This window comes from Dromaius novaehollandiae, chromosome 3, assembly GCF_036370855.1.
Source record: "Dromaius novaehollandiae isolate bDroNov1 chromosome 3, bDroNov1.hap1, whole genome shotgun sequence".
NCBI lineage: Eukaryota > Metazoa > Chordata > Aves > Casuariiformes > Dromaiidae > Dromaius > Dromaius novaehollandiae.
This window is the reverse complement of record NC_088100.1, coordinates 62,975,592-62,996,848: the sequence shown is the minus strand read 5'-3', so window position 1 is coordinate 62,996,848 and position 21,257 is coordinate 62,975,592. Positions and strand designations below refer to the sequence as shown.

The 21,257-nt window shown below is 41.0% G+C and overlaps 1 protein-coding gene across 4 annotated transcripts in view; it reads left to right on the top strand.

The window, feature by feature from the left end:
• Window positions 1–431: 431 nt before the first annotated feature.
• SLC2A12 (solute carrier family 2 member 12) overlaps window positions 432–21,257 on the top strand; it is a 35,568-nt gene continuing 14,742 nt past the window's right edge. The window contains exons 1-3 of one of the 4 annotated variants that reach the window (XM_026121159.2): window positions 432–797; window positions 8,215–9,537; window positions 10,891–11,354. In XM_026121159.2, coding sequence (XP_025976944.1) covers window positions 662–797; window positions 8,215–9,537; window positions 10,891–10,982 — 1,551 coding nt within the window. In that variant the 5' untranslated portion in view covers window positions 432–661 and the 3' untranslated portion in view covers window positions 10,983–11,354. The other 3 variants (XM_026121135.2, XM_026121152.2, XM_026121145.2) reach the window with 3 other exon arrangements.

The window sequence follows — 21,257 nt, the reverse complement described above, 5'->3', positions numbered from 1 at the left end:
CAGTTTTCCCACAAATTGTCACAGGAGAGAGGATGGATTGCCTTTTTATTTGCTTGTGAAATAGCACATGCATCTATGGCATGAAAAAATATATTGTTACAACTCCTACCTTTCCCAACCACACAGGACAGATACTGCTCTTTTCTCCTCTCTGCTACTTCACACCATAACTTGCTCACAACTTAAAAGAATGAAGTCACACCGTGTCTGTATCCAAACTTCAGCTGACACAGCACACACTCTAAATCCTCCCCTTGCATGTTCCTTTTCTGTTAAAAACTATGTGTATGAACACAAGAAAGAGAGAAAGAGATCCTTTAAGCTAATGGGTAAAGAATGTGCACTGAGCTCTGCATGAATGTCTGATACCTCCAACTATTTGTTAAAAGGCAAGAGCAATACTTCCGACAGACGGCCCTCCCCTCGCCTGCAATAGGCTCCCAAGAATAGCAACAGCCTGTGTCACTGGAAAGGGCAAAGCCTGCTGAAATAGCAGCAAAGTTGTTCACAAACCACTTTGCGGTTTGCGCTCCGTTTCAGCCAGCTTCACTAACTTGTTGCCATGAGGAAAATAACCCGTGTGCCCCTCACCAGCTGGGGAAGGGCCGCTGCCTGGTAAAGTGCTTCATGCCCAAGGTGCAACGGGAGCACTGGGGCGGCGATGGCACCTGGGCAGAGCAGGGAGGACCTCGGCCAGCAGCGCCAGGCAATGAGAGCAGAGGAGGATGAGGATGACAGCAGAGGCGGCCGCCGTGGCAGCAGCAGCAGCAACCTCCACAAGCTTCCCGCTCCGCCAGGTAAAGCAGCGGGACCTCAACGCCGGCTTTTAGTGAGTGTAACTGCTGCTTGGGTTCGAAGAAAAATAGCATGGCAAAGCTAAGGGAGTCTCAGTGTGTGTTGGCTCAATTTCTAAAAGTGCAAGAGTGGGAAAATGAGACTAAAGGAGGAAATGCCAGCTTTGCTGTGAATGAAGGTATATGTGTTACTTTTCCTGAAAGGCCTTGGTCCTACTGTTCATGCATGCGTTGTCTATTGCGTAAATCTTTGTTCTTTATGAAGATTAGTCATTTGAAAGATCAGACAAGCTGCTGCCATCTAAGATGACAATGCTGCTCCAACCCTTGCATGCTTTGGATCAGTTCAGCCCTTTAAAATGAAATTCAGGGAGGCCGTACAGTCCAAAGAGCATCATTGCACCTGCTCATGCTGGGGGAAATTGGGGGGTACTTCCTTCTGTCTTTTTTCTCCTAGCATTTCATAAAGAAACAGAGTTTCTGTGTTTATATGCTGAAAAATCAACTGTAGAGTTTCTTCTGAAAAAGATTTGTGAGTGCTGAAACCAAATTTCATAGCTCTTCACCTTTGCTGCTCCTCACACAGCTGTTTTTCTGAGTTACATGTTTTTGCATCTCGAATCTCTTTTACTGATGATAAGATCAAGGGCAAATGACCTACAATGGTGGCAGTTCTCACCCAGAAGACAGCTGTGCCTAAACAGGAAAGCACTGTTGTAAGTCAGAAATGATTACGTCCTGAGTGAGTTTTGTTCACTCAAAAATGAATGAACTGGCTAAGCCATGTATGTTCGGATACCATCAGCACAAATGCTTTGTTGGAGTATAATAGTGATGAGGCCAGCAACATCTACTGATATCTGGAAGCAGAGGTTAATCAAACCAGAAGGCAAGTCAGTATGCAGATGTATTTAACATTACCTTAGGATATGAGGGGAGCAGCCCAAATTGTTACAGGACGGTGTTATCAAAGGGAAGCAAAGCACATAAAATAAACAGCAAAGTTACTGCAGCACAGAGGCTACAGTTAGAAGAGTAACGGCAAATTACACAGCTGGCCTTACCCTCAGAAATTAAAGCAGTAATCCAAGAAATTTCTAATTACCTACTTAGGAATTAAAGAACTTGTTGATTCCTGCTGGAAGAAACAAAGCCCAGAATCTCATTTAATGTAATGAAGGGCCAAGCTGCCTGTTTACACAGGGAAAATACATGGGAGAGATGGACTGGCTGGGTCTGTCCGGGACCTACATTGCCTGTCTTTCTATCAGTTCCAGGATGCTTTTGTTCATGAAATTTGAATATTACTCATGCAACACATTCATCTGGTTTACAGTGTACAAAGTACACGATTCCCACTATCCAGTTCCCACTATCACAGAAATTTAGATGTGTGAAAATGTGTGGTACATGAGCTGTCTTGTGCTGTTTTTTTAAGTTCAATTTACTGCCTTTTGCACTTGGGTAGGAAGAATCAAATTTAACAGTCAAGATACCACCTGGCCCTGACACCATTTTTGGGTAAACTTAATATTTTCTGAGATTTTACATCTCTGCTTGCAACATAATTTTGTTCCAGTCCAGCAATTTGTTTCGTCCCCTACAATCTTATTGGATAACTATTTTAGACTCCAGGCCAAACTTCTAGATAGATAAAGTTAGTTCAGATGTATTCTATCTAATAAAAAATGCACCTCTGGATCAGCTAGATCTAGAGAAACCTTGGACATTAGACTATATCAATAAAACAGATTACTAACGTTTATCTCTCTGCCCCACACAACTGGAAGACACAAAAAAGATGATTATGACAGTATGGCAAAAGCCATAATGGTGTGAAAATGGGATAATTGCCTTTCATACAAGAAACAAAACCATGGTTTAATTATGCAGCCATATACAACACAAACCATTACATATTACCATGTGACCCACTTGCTACACATGTGTTAGTAAAATGCTGTTCTGGAAACAATTTGGGGAATTTTAAGCACTATTTCCCTGTAACGGTAAACTTTTTGTATGTCAGTCAGTGTTCAGATTGAGAAGAAATGAGCCCTTAAAATTGCTTCAAATTGATCTTCAGATAGAGGTGCTGTAGTTTTAAGATTTACCAAGGACAAAAGTAAATGCCTTGTTCTATTGAAAAGGAAGATCCCATGCTGTGGATTCATATCTATGCAACATCACAAATTCCTAAGTGCCTGACCTGTGCTTATTAAACAAGGATTAACAGAACTTGATCTTGCATTCCGAACATCTAAACACATCAAAGAACCCCCAGGAATTAAAAAATATATATTCAGTCTTCCTGGAAAATTGTGAAATTTCTCATTCCAAATTACATCTAAGGCAACAAAAGAAGGCACTGTGTTCGGAGGCACCATGTTTATTCCCCTCCTATTAAAATAGACTGTACTTGCACAGGCCGTACAAACAGACTACCCCCCCCCCCCACGCCCCCATGCACACAGTCCCACTAGAGTTTTCTGTTTATACACTGAATGTTCTCTTGGGAGAAAGTGGGGGGGGGGGGGGGGGACTGCATTCTGCACCAAAGAAACCTCCATACCTGGGCTAATGTGACGTCTGAGGCTGCCATGGTGAGCAGAAAGGGGCTCTGAAGCACCTTTCGCCATAACTCCTGCACAGGAAGGGCGGGAAGAGTGCTCTTTCGCAGCTCAGACTCCCTGTAAACCTTCCCTGGCAAAGATCATTTACACATAATGTTCATAAAATACATGCAGAGGCAGATATTTTGCCTTTGGAAGGATTGTATTTTCCCAAAATATGTGTTTGAAAATAAGTAGAAAGGGACACACCCTTACTAATCTTTGCTTCCAACTTCCAGTCTCACAAGCAGAACACGGTGCTATACTATGACTGCAGTTGGTCTCCTTTTCAGGCACAAAGCATAAACATTTCCAGCAAATGTTCTTAAAGATAAGTTTGTTTGCCAAGTAATGCTGCTTTTGACCTGAGTAACAGTTGTGAGAAACCATTTTGTTTACGTGGGGAAACTAATGAATAGACTTTCCAATCACTTGTCACATATCAGCTATACACCCGTTAACCATCGTGTTTATTGAAGGCAAAAGGAGAAATTTTTCTGGAAGCCATCATTAAAATATTTTTTTTCCCTTGGGCTGCACACTGCCATGTATTTTTCAGACATCTCATAAAAATAAGGGGAACATACATTTTAAGAAGCTTTTTTTTTAAAAGGAATGCCTAAGAACTGCCAGAAATATCATTAAAAATGACACTTAAAAGGATTGTGAGTACAACTACTGCAACGTGTTTTATCTTGAAATGTTAAAGCAAAACACATGCTGAAGTCAAAGGGAATTTTGTCTGGAGAAAGACCATGGTGGAAAACTGAGCAGAGATTTGGGGGTTTAAGTTACTAGGCAACTCTGAGCAGGCAAGTCTCAGGCATAGTGAATGGGATTACTCCCAGTTATGATAAAACCTCATAGTTGTATAAGGATGAAAACTATATGGCCTTGGGTGCCTCACTAGCACCTTCCCAGGTTTCCAGGCTGCATCCCTAACTTGTACAGTCTCTCCATTTAAACATAAATTATCACCACCGTAGCACTGATCTGAGGACCACAGGCTGAGGAGAGGACAGTCTAGGTTGTAAAGAACAGTGCTGATGATAGACTCCTTTAAGATATTTGGCTTGTCACTGTATTTTGACTAAGAAACTAGAACCATACAAAACTGACATGTTGCACATTAAAAGAATTAAAACCCATATAGGATACAGATCTCATAGGGTAAACAGGGGACACACCCATGCTGCTGTTTTTCTGCACAGGTTTTGTCTTTCTGTTAATTGAGATATTTATCAATTGCTTGGAAGAAGATAATCATGGATAATAATATTTGCAGGTGATAAGGGTGATGGGTGAGCAATAAATGGTATATGTCATTGGTCTGCTGACTGCAAGTGAATATGATGGCTGGGGTTCCTCTTGGCTAACTTTAGACACCTGCACGTGAGCAAACCATGCAGATTCCTTTTATAGTAAATGGAGAGAAATAAGCATCTGACCTATTTTAAACATCTAGAAGTGCCTATTTTTCTCAAGTGGTTACAGAAGAAGTCTAGACATGTTATAGATCTCTTGTGGTTAGGTAAGTTGAACCCCTCTTTCCTATGTATTTTAATACAGTGAAATACAGACTAATTAGCATTCATAACTAGGATACAAGAATGCAGGCTTTATTTAAAGGAAAGGCAGTATCTTGAAAAGAACCCAGTCAGAAAAGAAACTGTTTGTCCTGAAGTTTAACCGTCTGCAGATGAGCTCCTGTACACTGCTATGAGAATCCATAGATGAGTATGCAGGCAAATCTGCACCAGGAGTGGGACAAATGAGGAAACTTTGTATTTGACACTGTACAACCACTGCAGGAATACTGGGTCCAGGTCACAATTTATTAGAGAAACTGATAGTCTGGGGAGAGTTCAGAGAACAGGACTTTGGATAGTTAAGAGAGTGGTAAACTTGTAAAGACTCACAAGCCAAGGAGACATCTGTGGGATGACTCGATGACAGGCAATAATTTTGTACTTATGAACAAAGAAAAGTGCAGGAAAATGGAGAATGGGATCTGATGGCTGGAAGTCGAAGCTGCAGAAATTGAGTCTAGAAATACTTTAAAGATATTTTACAGTGAAAACTATTAACCGCTGCAGCAACTTACAACTTAATGACATTGGTTTTCATTCACTAGAAACTTTTAAATCAAAACTGAATATTTTAAATGGCCTAGTTGAATAAAAAGTCATGTAGATGTGTCCAAAGTGTTATATAGTGCTGTTCAGAAGTGTCAGACTAGATGACGACAATGGTCTCTCTTGGCTTTGTAATATATAAATCAAAGCAAAATCTTACATTAAATCTATATAGTTCAGTGAAGTGAAATACAAGGATATCCAAGCAAACACAAGTATCAGCCCTGAGAAGCGGTGTGGTTTATTCTATACAGAGCATTGGGATAAAACTAACGATATTCTTCTGATACCCAAGCTCATTCATTAAGCACAACACTGTTTTGTATCAGAACTGATTTGCAGCCAAGACTCATTGGAAGGATATCTTTTCCAGATCTAGTGATACATAGCAAGGAGGCAAACCAAAAAGGCAAAAAGGGGGAGGGAGAAAGTAGTTTCTGCAATGATAAAATGCATATTGGGTGCACGCATTAGAGAATGGAGCATGGGTAACTCAAAGCAGCCTAACTGAAGTCAATAGTACTTCCACCAAAGGTCTGGCTCGCACTGGAACCTTGTACTAAACCCGGTTTAAATTAAGTGCAATAGTCTTAGATATTGCACACATAGAAGAAGAAAAAGCTTTAGATATAATACAGCCATGGACTACCACAATAAAAAAGATTGTTCCATCACCAGTGTCTTGCAAATTTGTTTCTCACAGATTTGTGTCCTGTATGTCTTACAACCTATCCCTTCTCTATCACAATAAATCTACCCTTCACCTGTCGTCTTCTGAAAGACTTCTCACAGTACTCCCGTATCCCCCATATTGCTGTGGCCCATCACAACAAAATCCTCTGCTTTAGCTGTATCTGTTTGTCAGCTACCAGAGCACAGAGGAGGAGAGCGCCCTGGCGAGCCAGGAGCAATGTGTGCACTCACTAGCCAGAGCCTGCTGCAACTTCACTTCTGGTTTGGCTCTCAGGGAACAGAGAGCCAGGTAGGAGAGCTAATAGGCTGTATCTATTTTAATAGAATTAATGTGCTTACATGTACTCTCTGACCATGGAGCACAGCTCACTCTACACAGCTAAACTCCAAAATAACATGGCCTCATGTGGGTTGCCTGCAGGGAGTGATCATGCTGTTAGCCAAGTGGTGTCTGGGAATTGTTAGAAGAGTGCTAGGTGGCATGGAGCAAAATGATGCCAGGACCATGCTAACAGTTTCACAGGACAGGTGGCCCTGTTCCAGGGTCCAGGCCTGCGCTAGTTTAGTAGTACAGACATATCCCAAGGGTCTCTCTCTTCTTCTGCTACCGATTTTCTTTAGAAATGTAATATCCTTTCTCAAATGGGACTGGTTCTCACCAATGTACTCAAAAGTTATTGGCAAGGAGCATCAGGCAGTCAGCATGATCAAAAAGCCTTAATGCCTTAGAAAAACAAGCTAAAAATAAACAAAGCCTAACATCATAAGTTAGACCTTATACCACTTTCCAGCTAAGGAAGTACTTGTTCCAGGAGAATTAACTGAAATATGGACTATGTTAAGCTGCAAAAATCACCTCTCCTCAGATACATGCTCTCTCTCCAACTAACCACAAAATCAGAAGTCAATTTATTCCTTTCCTAGTTGTATGGCAGCCAGCTTCATGGTGAGAGGAAAATTATGCTGAGAGAAAGAACAAAACCAACAATAACAAACTGAAATATTCCTCAAAGTTTAGGGTGCAAAGGCTTCACAGTTAGTAGAGTAGGATCAGTTAAATGTATCTTGCAATAATAAAGAATGATTGTAGTTGTATAAAATGAGTTTACTTTAAAGCAGACATTCAAAGGCATCTAATTTCCACTTGGTTTATGTTTTCACCATCTGTTTTTTATTCCTGACATTGTGGCCATTACAAACTATGCAGGATATCTGATCTTGATATTTCAAAGAATCTGAGATTAGTGATGAGCAAAGTCCAGAGAGTTTGTGAATCTGTACCTCAAAGACTGATTTTCCTAGAACATCCAGGCTATCTTAATCAGCCTGATGGTCAGTGGATGAGTTTCCATACAGCAAAGAAACTCCACCGGCACTGGCAGCCTTCATAGCATCCTCAGGTGAAGTAAAGGAATTAGTAAATGGTGAGGGAAAACTTACCTTATTACTTATTCAAATTAGTGTTGAAGCAATTTGGCTGGAAAATTAATGCTTTTCCTTGCCCATGGTGCATTAGTTGGGTGAAAAAGGCCTGATGGCCTGGACAGTTTACTCTTTTCCATGGCCCCTCAGTTCAGCACATGAAAAATACTGAGAATGTCCCAAGGCAAAAATTGCTTTCTTACCAAAAAGGTTGTATTGTCAATGTTACCTGTTGAAATGATATTTTGAGGCAGAAGATTTACTGATTTGGAGCCTGATCAAAACCATATTGACTACTGCTAGATCAGAAGCCTAAAAGCATTACAATTAAGGAGGAAATTTTAAGAATTACAAATTTTATATATATATTTGCTTTCAAAAATCGCACCTTTTATGTGGCAACTTCTCCTGGGTTCCTATGCAATTAACTGCTTTGCCTAAAGTTAAAATAAGTTTTTTAGGACTAGTATATCAAATAAACTTCATGTTAGTTATCAGAATGTTGCAAAAAACATGGTTTGATTTTAAGGGTTTTTTTCTCTTTTTCTCTGATTTCAGGCTGTGGAACATTTACTTTTCTGTCATCTGTGATTGCTGCCATAAGTGGACTTCTGATGGGTTATGAGTTGGGACTTATCTCTGGAGCTCTTCTTCAGATGAGCAGCATACTAGCGCTCTCTTGCAAAGAACAAGAAATAGTTGTAAGTTCCCTTCTTTTTGGGGCCTTATTTGCATCCCTTACTGGTGGATTCCTGATAGACCGATTTGGAAGGAGATTTGCTATTATTATTGCATCTTCTTTACTTGTTTTGGGGAGTCTGATCTTACTGCCCTATGAATCATATGGAATACTTATTGTGGGACGGATTGCCATAGGTATTTCCATATCATTATCATCAATTGCTACATGTGTATATATTGCTGAGATTGCCCCACAGCACAGAAGAGGCCTCCTCGTATCTTTAAATGAACTCATGATTGTGATAGGCATTCTTTTTGCCTATATTTCAAATTATGCATTTGCCAGTGTATCTCATGGCTGGAAGTATATGTTTGGCCTTGTGATTCCATTAGGTGCCTTGCAAGCTATTGCCATGTATTTCCTTCCTCCAAGTCCTCGGTTTCTTGTTATGAAAAATAACGATGAGGCTGCAAGAAAAGTGCTGGAGAGGCTACGGGAAACTTCAGATGCTACCAAAGAACTTTCTGTGATCAAGTCTTCCTTGAAAGATGAACACCAGTATAGTTTCTTAGACCTGTTTCGTTCAAAAAACAACATGAGGGCCCGGATGTTGGTAGGACTTACTCTAGTCTTTTTTGTGCAAACAACAGGACAACCGAACATTTTATTTTATGCATCTACTGTTTTGAAGTCAGTTGGGTTCCAAAGCAATGAAGCTGCTAGCTTGGCTTCTACTGGAGTTGGAGTGGTTAAAGTGGTCAGCACAGTCCCAGCCACAGTTTTGGTTGATCAAGTTGGAAGTAAAACATTTCTGTGCATTGGCTCTTCTGTTATGGCAGTATCATTGGTCACCATGGGGTTAGTGAACCGTAACATACATGTGAATTTCACCAGCGTCTGTAAAAGCCAGTCTCTGGAGGATTCCTTTCTTCATAGACCAGGAAACCTGAGCAGTCTCACCAATGATAGTCTCAAGGACCTCTTTGCTAGTATGGCTTCACAGGAAAGAATATCATTCAACATGCAGAGAAAACCTGACATTGCTGGGACAGGAGAACAGAACAGAACTGCTTTGGCGGGGGGCAAAAGCACTACAGGATCTCACACGGAAAGCGAGGAAGTTCCTGTTGTCCTGAAATGGCTCTCACTGGCTAGCCTGCTGGCTTATGTTGCTGCATTTTCCATAGGTCTTGGACCAAGTAAGTGTTTCTTATTTTTTCATGTTTTCGTAACTCTTTGTAGTGATTTATTTACAAGTGAATTACAGGCTGGTGTGAGATGTCCAGCTTGGTATCAGGTAATTCTCAATCCAGGCAAAGCAGTGTTTTCCACTAATATGCCCTGGTCTTGTTCCCTGGTCTTGACCTGGTGCGTACTGTTTAGGAAGAGGTCCTGCCCATTGAGGTCAATGACCTCGTCCTCCTTGAAACCTGTCACCTTCAGTGAAAGCAGGAAACAATGTGAGCTTCGTACAGCAGGATTATGGGTCCCCAGACTCTCTTTCCTCTTTATATTCTATTGTGCCCTTACATTAGAAAGGTTAAGATGTAGGCATTTGCTGTTCCTATCTCATAAACCCAAGGTAATGATGAGCTCTAGACCTCTGTATGGTATGGCACCTTCATCTCCATGAAATGTCAGCATGTTTGAGTTCAGTTGAGGATCCAGCCCTCTGGCCATATAATAGTCTTCAGATATAGCTAAGGAATTCAAGGTGTCATAGTTCATGAGCAAACTTTAATATCATTGCCACTACCAATATTGAACAGTACAAATGGCAGAATACAAACAGGAGTCACTGTACAATCAACGAGGCACTATTCCAGCTACCATCATTCTTCAGGATCCCCACTCTCTCCAGAGGAGAACATTTCTGACATTCCCAGGCAGTAGGAATCAAATCTTTTCCTTCCTTTTTGTTTGTTCTGGGTTTTTTTGTTTGTTTGTTTTTAATAGCACTTGCATATTTTTTCACCTTCAAAGGGCTGATTTTTTAAGGCATGTTGCAGAAGACACATGCACGGAGTCCATTATTTATTAACAGACTTTATGTGCTTTTGTGCACCGGCTCAAACTTGCCTTGCAAACACACTGTACTCCTGTTGCTGTATAATGATAAAAAGTTTGCCATAAGAATAAAACCCAACAATTGCACTAACAGCAACTACCCAGCAGTATTTATTTATTTTAAACATTACTCACTGGGAGAGCTGTGTGAGATAAACATTCATTGCCAGGGCAGCAAATTTGACAATGTTATTGCAGCATTATTCCCTTCCTTGCAAACCTGCTTGCGGCTGGATTCTGCTCTAAGTGACCTGGTGCAAAACCAGGGGTGCATCTCTGAGAAGAATATGTTACCTGAGCTTTTACCTGGCTCAGGGGCATGTATTCAGGCTTGGACTCCTGTTGAGAGCTTCTTTCCTGCTGATGTGGCTATAAATAGGTTTCTTGTCATTTGAGGTGGCATGATATGATGCTAATGATAATGATGTCCACTTCCTTGTGGGCTGCAGACTCCCATGCTTGCTTTCTGACCCCTTTCTTGACAGAGAGCACAGACACTCCAGATGAGCAAATGGGAGGGAATGGACACCATCTCAGCTCCAGCATGCTGAAGTCATTGATGATACAGCCATGGTGAGGGAGTAAAGTGGATTTAAACTGATGGATGCATCTGTGTAGCAAGTTAAGGCCAGGTTTGCCAAGAGAGAAACAGATGCTTCAAAGTGGAGATAAGCACTTGCAAGATACTTCCATCCTTTAAAAATTCAGTGTTCAGTTCAAACTGACAATGTATAGAAAATGCAAAGATAAGAGAGTCAAGGAAGTGCTGGAATCTGTAAAGGATCTCTTGTAATTTTATAGTCTGGGTTGGACAGGGAGGTTATGGTTTGTGTTTCGTGTCTAGCCTTCAACATTTTCTGCTTAGAGCCTTGAATATATTTTAAAAGCCTAGATTTCTTATCCTTCGTGTGCCTTTCTTATTGTAAAGAATAAACCAAACCCTTTCAGTTATATGAAATAAGTAGTTTGTTCATGTTTATTTTATCCATCTTCTAAAACTGGTCTGTGATCTGGAGCAGACCATTGGCCACTGTCTATTCTGCAAAGTGAACGAGGCATCAAGGCTGCAGCATAGGCTCCAGCACTGGCTGGCTGGTTCAGCCAGACAATGCCCTGGGAGCCTAGGGACAGAAGCGCTATAATCTCACCAGCACCACTATATTTTCAATCCAAATGCCTCAGACTCTGCATTATGTTGGCCTGCTCTGCTGGCTGAGGAGGTGCTGGGGATGCATCTGTCCATAATCTATAGACCAAAGCAAACTCTTGTAGACACAGAGCAGAAAGTTTCTTGCTCTTTCCCCCTCCTCACTAGGCCATTTCTGTAAGAAATTCAGCTGCTTTATTTTGAATCCATGCTACATTATGGTAGGTGGGGATAAAGGAGAGCATATGTAAGCACCATTAGAAAAACGGCACACTCTTCATAGGGCAGATCATGCAACCTAGGCTCCATCATCTTTTTTAATTACTTTTTTCTTGTATTTTCCTTCCTTTCTGGGGATAGTGTAAGAGCTAGTTACAGGACAGACTTGCACAGCAAACCTTTGTAAATATCAATTTTTTCCATAGTTTCTCCTTTGTTCCCAAATTATTTGAAATAACTGAATTTTTTAATGGACTGAACATACACTAAATATATTTATTGTCATTTATCAAAGCACTCGGGCAGCACAGTGATGAGCCCCAATAAAAATAGACAGTGAGAGATAAATGCCATTTTTGCATTATAAAAGAATTCACAGACTAGCAAGCATCTGCTTAATCTCTTTTTTTGATTCTAGGGTGTTCTATATTTATATCATCAACCCTTAGGCAAGATAAGAGGAGTATTTCTGCTGCTCTGTTTGGGATTAATTATGTTTGATGAAATGCAATCCAACTGCTTGTTCACACTCAATTGCACACAATTATAAGGATGTTTTATAGGTTCAACAGGTAGGTGTTGCATCACGCCACAGAACAGCACAGACTGTCTCTCCAGGGCTGTTTACAAAGGCATTTCAATGCAGTTATTACTTGACACCCACCTTTGTTTTGAGTTACCTTTGTCCATATATCAGAAAAGTCAAATGAGGATGAACTGCTCTCAGCAGGGAAAGATACTTGCAAAGCCCGTCAGAAATGTCTATCTGGCTGCAACATGAAGGGTAAGGAGTGTGAGGGGGACTCTTGACTGACTTCAGAGAATGTCTGCAAGGAGATGCAGTCTCCTGTGGTCAGGCATACGAACTGGCTATATGCGGAGGGAGGGACATGGGAAATCTGAGCCTCACAGGAATGATATGCCTTACACAGGATGCAATGAGCACAGGCAAATAACATGACTGCAGTGCAGAGGTAGATCACCAATTCATCGCCAAAGCTAAAAGCTAAATGTGACCCTGGAAATGAATAAAACACAAAGAAAACACAGAAATTCTTCTAGTCACAGCCAGGTGTACATATGACCACTTACTAAATGAGAAACAATTCACTGAAATAGTTGCAGAGCAGCTCATTTGTGAGATGCTATGTTCAAACCATTTGGGGAGGCAAAGTATAGTGGTCCTTTTTTATAAAGAAATATCACCTGCTTCACTGGTCACCACTGTTTGGTACAACGTACAGAGATTTAGGAAACGTAGGAAAGTCAGACTTCTGGAGTTTCAGACTTATTTTCCAAAACAAGGCTGTAAATATGGAACTCTTCGAGCTGGATGTAGCATGTGCAAGACAATTCTCCACGTAAAAAGCTGTAGGGCACCTTTAGCCTGCCTGAAACAGTGTGAGTGCCCAAAACCCTGGTGCTTTCCTCAAACATCTGACAAATAAAATTCATTTCTAGTATGGGATGGCACCTGTTTACCAAAGAGCTGATTGTCTGCCCTGATCTGCTCCTTTCACACCATTTAAGATCAAAGTCTAAATCACACATGGGTTTGAGCACCTTTCTTACATGTTTTCCTATATATCCCCCGAATGAGGAGGTCTTTGAAAACATAATGTCACACCTTTGATACAGGGTTATCTCGCTAAGGCATCCATGGAAGAGAGACTGTAGCACCACAAACATCAATACAGAAACACAGTGTGGACTGGGGTCAATCCTCTCCATCTGACAAAGTCAGAGAGGCTCCAACAAGTCCTGGGCAGAGAAGCAAGTTATGTTAGCTCAGTGCAGACCCGACAGAGCACCTGTTTCCCAGGTCTGAATTTGTTGTAACAAGTATAAAGCAACTGAGCCAAACAGGACTTAGGCATTAACTGGGGAGCTCTGCACGCAGTTCAGGGAGGGAGGAGATCCATGCATATCACAGGGATCTTTTGCTGTGGAGTGGGAAATGCTTTTGTGGAGAGGTGGATGCTGACTGTCTCCATTTGGATTGTGTGTATGGTACTGGTGCCTTGCTCAGAAGAGCTCCTCCTCCTGTGTCAGTTCTTGACGGATTTCTGTATAACTGCAAAGGCTTTTAAGCAGGTGGACAATGCAATTCAGGATAATCTTCTGCTGGTGCAAATTGCATCAGCTCACTGCAGTTCATGCTGAGGATGTGGATACAAATCAATGGAAGAACCTGCAAGTGGGACTGAGGGGCATTTTCAGGCACCTACATGAGTCTTCCTCAAAACCACTTGGGTGCATAAAGTCCATAGGTATTTATGTTTTTGCCAACCCAGGACATAAAATGTCCCCAGAACACACCCCAGAACAGCTGTCAGCTTTGTACCACTCTTCTGAGCCAAGGGCTGAAATCTCAGAGCTCTTCTCTTGAAGGCCATTGCAGGGATGGCATCTTCCAGGGAAAGAGCTGCAGGAATGCCCTGGACCCGAGCACTGGGAGCCACCCAGCACACACACACCTATGGCCACAATGCACTGGGGAGGGGGGGAATGTACCTGCACAGGAGAAGACTGTCTTCTAGATCTTGAAACTTAACAGGAAAATACCACATATATCTGTCCAGATAAACATAAAATGTAAAAAAACCCATTTCTTACATTTTTGTGGTGGACAAATAGATGCATACCAGTGTTTTGGAGGGGGGGTTAGAACTTACTGCAAACCCTTCTTTCCCAAGGAACCCTTCTAATTTCAGTCCCATTGAAGCACAACTCCTGTAAGTAGGTGCTTGTAGGATTGGCATTACTTCGTTATTGATTACACCCTGATATATGCTGGAATATAGTGGAATAGTCTACCCATAGCAGTTGTCTGAGTTTGGAATACTGTGTCCTTTGTTGCTGTCTGGTAGCCTCAGTCATCAGATGAGTATTTCAGATTGGAAAACTACAGAAATATTGCATGCTGATCACTCCATTCACTGCAGTCTTTCCTGTTAACTTCTGAAGTCGAGATCATTAGCCTGTAAGCTGGGACTACCATCCTGAGTAAGATCACCTTGCCATGTGCCCAGAGCACAGGCGAGGAGGATGGAGCTATGGAATTTGGATCCGTGGTGGGTGTGAAGGTGTCTCAGAGCCATGTACGTGGGGCGGGAAATCCCTCCTGTCTATGCAGGACACCATTCTCAGGTCTCATGCCAGATCCAGCAGGGCACAGGCCCCTCTGAGGTGAGGGGGAGTTTTGTGAGCAGCAGCAGGAGGGCAGCGTGGTTTACCTCCAGTGTGTCTCACCACTGGATCCTCAGCTGTTGATTCAGAGTAACCTCAGACTGAAGTTTCCCTTGCATTTGGGAAGCCTTAACATGGCCCTGCTGCTGTCCTCTGTGTGTCCAGATGCAGGGACACATAAAACTATGTGGCTGAAGTTACCAAGCAGTTTCAAAAGTATTAGGGCAGGTACAAGACAGACGGACATATCCCCACCTGCACCCACACAGTTAAACAAGCAAGCAGGTTGTGATCACAAAAGTCACTTTCTTCACTTGGAAACTCAGTCTCACAAATGAGCTTACCAAAGGGGAATGGCTTTCCTTCAGAACTACATTTTGTTGAGGACTTTTCTTTATTCGCACAAGGTGTCTGCTCTCCATTCAGTTTTAAACCGGATGTTTGAACCCCTGGTTTGAGGACCCATACAACGCTAGGACAGGACAGACTGGCAGGCTGTAAAATCAGCCTTGGGTTACTAGTTTCACACTGCCAAGGTTCCTCCCACATGAGGTAACTGGGATTTTGGCTTCATGTCCCCAGACAAGGATGATAGTGCCTTGGCCAGGGTCCCCCCGTTGTGACTCTGTAATGACATGAGTTTGGTAACTTTCAGGTAAGCCCTGGTGTAATGTACCATCTCACCCCAGTGAGAGCAATCTGTGTGGGCTCGGAGCCCCATGAAGAGCAAAACCCAGATGGGGAAGTGTGTAAAGACAAGCCCCTACCCAGTACAAATATGAGTAAAGATATGCAAATTTTTATTGAAACTTGAGTTTGGGATGATAGATGCCTGTTTCTAGTTTAAACCTGGGCAGATTTACCATATTGAATATAGCTGAGTTAAATTTAGATCAGCTTGAATCAATACTTTAAAACTGAGCTAATTTATATCTAAAATGGAACAGATGTTTCTACATGTTTGGACATTTACCTAATGTGAGAGTCAGACTCCTCTGACACCAAAAAAGGGAAATCTCCGCCACCTACGTGGGCATTCAGACTCCTGCACTCTGACCTGTCCTTTGGACCAGCCTTCCTTTCTTCACTAGCTGTTGAGGGAGTTAGGATGATTAGGCAGCTACACTGGGTTGTGTGATGGCATTGGCATGTGAACCCACCTGTTTCGTCTGAATTTTATTGTGAGTTACTGAAGTCATATCAACATAAAGTTTTACAGCCATATATTGGGGACAGTAGGGAAGAGGAAAGAAGGATCATGTTTAAAATGAAAGTTCAAGGATTCTCATGAAAAGTGAAATCTATGAACATGGTAAAGGAGATAAGTCCCTCATTTAATCCATCAGTCTCCTTCTTATGAAATATCATGTCATCTGCACATGTATGTATTTAAGCATGTTATTGGATTGTGCAAGCCAAAACCCAGACTTCTAACATTCTCCTAAAGTCCATAGAATTACATTAGAGACAAATTTAGTCCACTGGACTTTGCTTCTGTGATTCTCATATTAATTGACTACCTGAGTTAAAGCATGATTCATTAGCATAGTTAAATGGACAAGTCTTTCTGTGCATTTCGGGGGTATATTCTCCTCAGTCATTAAATGTGCCTGTAACAAATAACAGAACAGCTGGTTTCATATATTACACTGAATAGCCCAGGGATCACAGAGGTCATATCTCATGCCACCCAGATTGCATAGAATTGTCTTTTCTCTGCTACACACTGCCCTTGGATGTGTTCTTGGCCTCCAAATACCCTACCAGAAACTGGAAAGTATTGTAGGAAAGATAACTGTTAATATGGAAGTTCTATTTCAGAAAATGCCAGTACCCTCAGCAGATTTAGTTAGTTGTTCCTACGTCTTGAAATACTGTAAGCCATATGGCCTTGTACTAGGAAAACACTGGTAGAAGATAGGAACATCTAGAATTCACATCAATATTTTTGACATTAGAATAGTATTTCAGGCTTTTACAAATCTTGTGGTTATTGTATTAATTTATAGTGCATATACATTTGAGGTTAACAGGCATTCATGCTCAGCATTGCCTTGTATGATATTTGTTTGCAATGTTTTATTTTTGAGCTTCTACATTTTGCAGAGTGCCTGTGGCCTGGCCTTAAATTTCACAGAAATGAGCAGCATCAATTTTACATTGTTTTGGGGTTTTCTTTGGACAAGGTGGTGGGGGTGGGGATTAAATCAAGTGATCAAAAATAAACAAGTGCTTAAATGCTTTGTTGGATCCGATCCAGAATAATAAACCTGGAAAATGTGTATGTTTCACTAAGGATCAGTACAGAGAGTCCTATTTTAAATAATTTTAAAATGATCATGGATTCTTTATTTTAAGACAAGATTCCTAGAACAATTCATTTGTCCCAAATCATCTGTTAATGCATGCATACCTGCGGTTTAAATATGACACTTCTAGTGTTTATCTAGTGCATTATTCCTGTGCTATTCAAATGGTGCCTCATGTAGCCTTCATTTCACATTGTGAAATAATGCATACTGTACCAAACTGCAGTAGAAAGACAAGGCATGCCAAATGAAAAATAAAGGTTGGATTGTGAGTTGCTCGCGCTTTCTATTGCCTTGCCCCAGGCAATGTTTATCTGAAGGCCCTTGTTAACATGTAAGAACATCAGCAATCGGTTTGCCTTTTCACACAATGATTGACAGAAGTGAAGTGAAAGCCAGTTTAAGACATTTTTGGACATTTGGATGCTGAATTATAGGATTTCAGACTCCAGCAGGTGTTCTTTAAATTACCAGCAAGATAGGTTGATCTTATTTAACTTGATAGAACCTGTGAGTTTGGGAGGATTTTTTTAAGTGTAAAAAAGGTCATAATAAGGAAAAAATATTCCTCAATAATAAGATTCCTTAATAATGTCAATGTCATTAAGAGTTTCTACTTAATTAGTTTAGAGCTCCATTTTGCAAGGAGCAGAGTAGCCTTGTTCAACCCAAAGACTGTGTATACTGAAGTGCACAATGAAATCTAGGAAGTCATTTTCACTGACTTCTGTGTTCCTGTTCATAAGTTTACTTTTAAGTACATGAGTGATGAAATGTCTTGGTAGGTCAGGCCAAGTGCTTTGCCTTCTGAAAGGCAGAGCCCTCAGTACTATGAAAAGAGGGAGTGTGTAGTGAGAGGCACCCTCATGCCCCACAGCGTATTGCTATGTCACCCTGGTGCCAGCAGTTTTGCCAATGGTTGCTGAGCACAAAACTTGGTCCTGAGAGAACACACTTGGAACAGTAGAAGACTGCCTTTTGGCATACTATACTGGACTTAAACAGTGATTTAATTCAATATTTTGATGTTGGTGCTCTGAATTATATAAATAAGTCTCTATTAATGTTTGTATTTTAATAAACCTGTTGACACAAAGGTGCTGCTTGACTTAAGAGGAATGACTCTTGTGCTTAAATTTAGGCATAGCTTTAAAGTACCTGGTTGACCCTGGTTAGTTAATAGCTGCTGGCCAAAATGAAGCATTTTAACTCCAGATGCACTTTATAAAAAGTCTATGTAGTGAATATTGTTGTGATACTAACTAGTAATTGAACCTAACAATTCATTTTCATTCCACAGGGACACTATCTTTGCTAGAGTGGTGCACGGTCAAGTGAATCTAGCATACCATCTTGTATAACCTTTCATATGATAAACAAGGCTGGCTGTCATTCATTAGCTAAATTTTCCCTTCTTACATGGTAGATCAAGTGTTACATTTAAGCATTCAGTAAATGGTGTCCTTTCATAATCATATCAAAGAAAAAGAAAGATTTTACATCGGGTTTTTTTTACATTGGTTTTCCTTCACCATATTCTTGCAGAGGAGATCATCATTGTGACACTGAAACCTGTTTATAGAATGTATGTCAAGGATATAATTTTATAGGGTATATGTCAAGCTTCACAAAATCCAGTTTCCTTAGGGAGCAAGGGAGGAAATCTTTTAGAGGCAGTTTGCTCTTGGGCAAGCTTTGTGAAAGAGCTAGAACTCTTTAGTAGGACCTCAAATACAAAGACAGTGTTTTATTTCACATGTAAAGGTTATCAAACCAAAACATATATTATATAGTTAAAAAAAGAGAGAGAGAGAGATACCAGAATGGTAAACAAGTGAAATGATGTAACTTATTGCCACTGCTGAGGAAGATGGAAGCTGGCACCAAAGTGCAGAGAGGATGGTCTAGTAGATAAGCCACTGCATTAGAATTAGGAGCCTACTTTTTCCCTAGGCAACTGAGTTTCATGTCACAAATCTGTATTTTGCAAGAGCAAAGGCTTAAATTGCCCCTGGTTGTTGTGTCCCAACAGCACACTTTTCTGTTGCACAGCTCCCTCAAGGCCTGACATTGCCGCTTGGATACTGGAAGAGCAGGTTCATTTACACCACCCAGCTGGGTAATTTCTCCTCTCCGTACCTTTCAGGAGTGAAATATGTGGTAAACTGAACTAGTTCAAGCACAACTTCCTCCTGAATTACAGCCTCTGGCTTCTGCAACCACTCCTCTGCAAATGCCTTAGATGATTATCCTGGATTCAATTTTCTGTACAAATAAACACCTATAAATAGGAATATACATTTCAGGTTTTAATTAGCATGGCCTTTTTTGGATGACAGTATGTGATTTGTTATAATCAGGCACATTTTCCCTTGAAAGGTTGTTTTCTTTTTCTTTCCTTTTCTCTTTTTTTCTTTTTGCTTGCCCTGCAAGCTGTTCTGTGTTGATGGGACACTATTAGTGTCTACATAACAAAGGATGAGAGAGAGACAGTGCCTGTGAAATTGAGTTGCAAACAGAATTGTCATTTCATATATTGGTGTAAAGCAACTGAAAAGAGGTGCAGATTATTACATATCTGCCTTTTGCCTAGCGATAATTCAGATGGAAATCACAGTTTATAAGAAAGCTATTCTTATTTGTGACTGTTCTTTTAAGCTGAAAATAGGTCAAGGTAATTAAAGATAGCTGAAAACAGACTTAAGAATATGTTGAACTGCTTACATGAAACAGGAAAACCCATACCAGGCATTACGTTTTTTTCAGGCTCATGGAGATGAAAGTTAGAATATTAAATAAAAATACAAGTTAAAATGCAGGTTTAAATGCAAGGTCACAGTGGTGAGAAGGTTAGGAGAGGAAGGATGGATAGGGAAAATCAGAGGTGAAGTACATCTCACCACTCTCCTCCTTAAGTGGCCAAAAGGACAGGAGAAGGAGCTAGCGGGCTGGTATCATAGTCCTGTCCCCAAAACCCTCCTACTGTTCTAACGTGAAGGGGAGGAGATGCTGGAGAACTGAGAATTCTGTGTTCCACCAAAGGTTCCCTAAAAAAGGTATATGTCAGTGTTCAGTCTGTCTTTTGAATAGTGATACAGATTGAACACTGGACAGCTGTTTTTATCTATTGTAATACAGCCTCAGAGAGAAAAGAAGTGGATCCCACTTGTTTTACACATGTAATTTCAAGGATTCAGCCTAAAGGATTAATCATTAGAAACAGAAATATAGTATATCAGAAGGGAAAGAAAAGAAAAGAATTTCAGATTAGCCTTGCCAGATCACCACTCTTTGGTTCATCAGTCCCGGTGTCTTGCAACCAATAGTCATCAAAGCTGCTCAGTCAGAGAGAAGCTGCAATCAAACTTTTTTCAAAAGCTAGAGAGCTTTAGAATGAGGTGCGCACTGTTTTCACCTGCAGAAATCAGAATATAGCCAGAGACAGGAGATTAGCTGAGGCCTCTCCTGGCTCCCTTATCTGTTAGCAATAAAATTGTTCCACTCCTTTTCATGTGCGCACAGGGAGTTTGACTTGGCCTTTGACAGACAGGGAGACTGCTGGCCAGTTGCGCACTCTCCAAAGTAATACATCCTTTCATTGGCTCCATATCTGTGGGCTATTAATTTCAAGCAGCCACTTCAGTCATATTATGGGACAGAGCCAGAAAGAAGAATGGTTTTCATTAAGCAGATCCATTGATTTTTAAGGCCAGTCATGATCATCTGCTTTGGCCTCTTGCACAACACAAGTGGCCAAATTTCAGTCCATTATTCTTGCATTGCACCTCTTTTACCTGGTCTGGAATAGGAAAAAATCCCTCCAACTCTGTTTTCTTTCCAGTCTAAACATTCCTCAGTTTTTCAAGCCCCAGAAAACCTCCAGCCATCTTTGTTGTCCTTCCCCAGAGCTGCTGAGAAAGCATTTACAGAGGTCACGTTCTGCAGGTGGCTATACTGTGAAAACATTGTCGGGAGATGTTAAACTCCC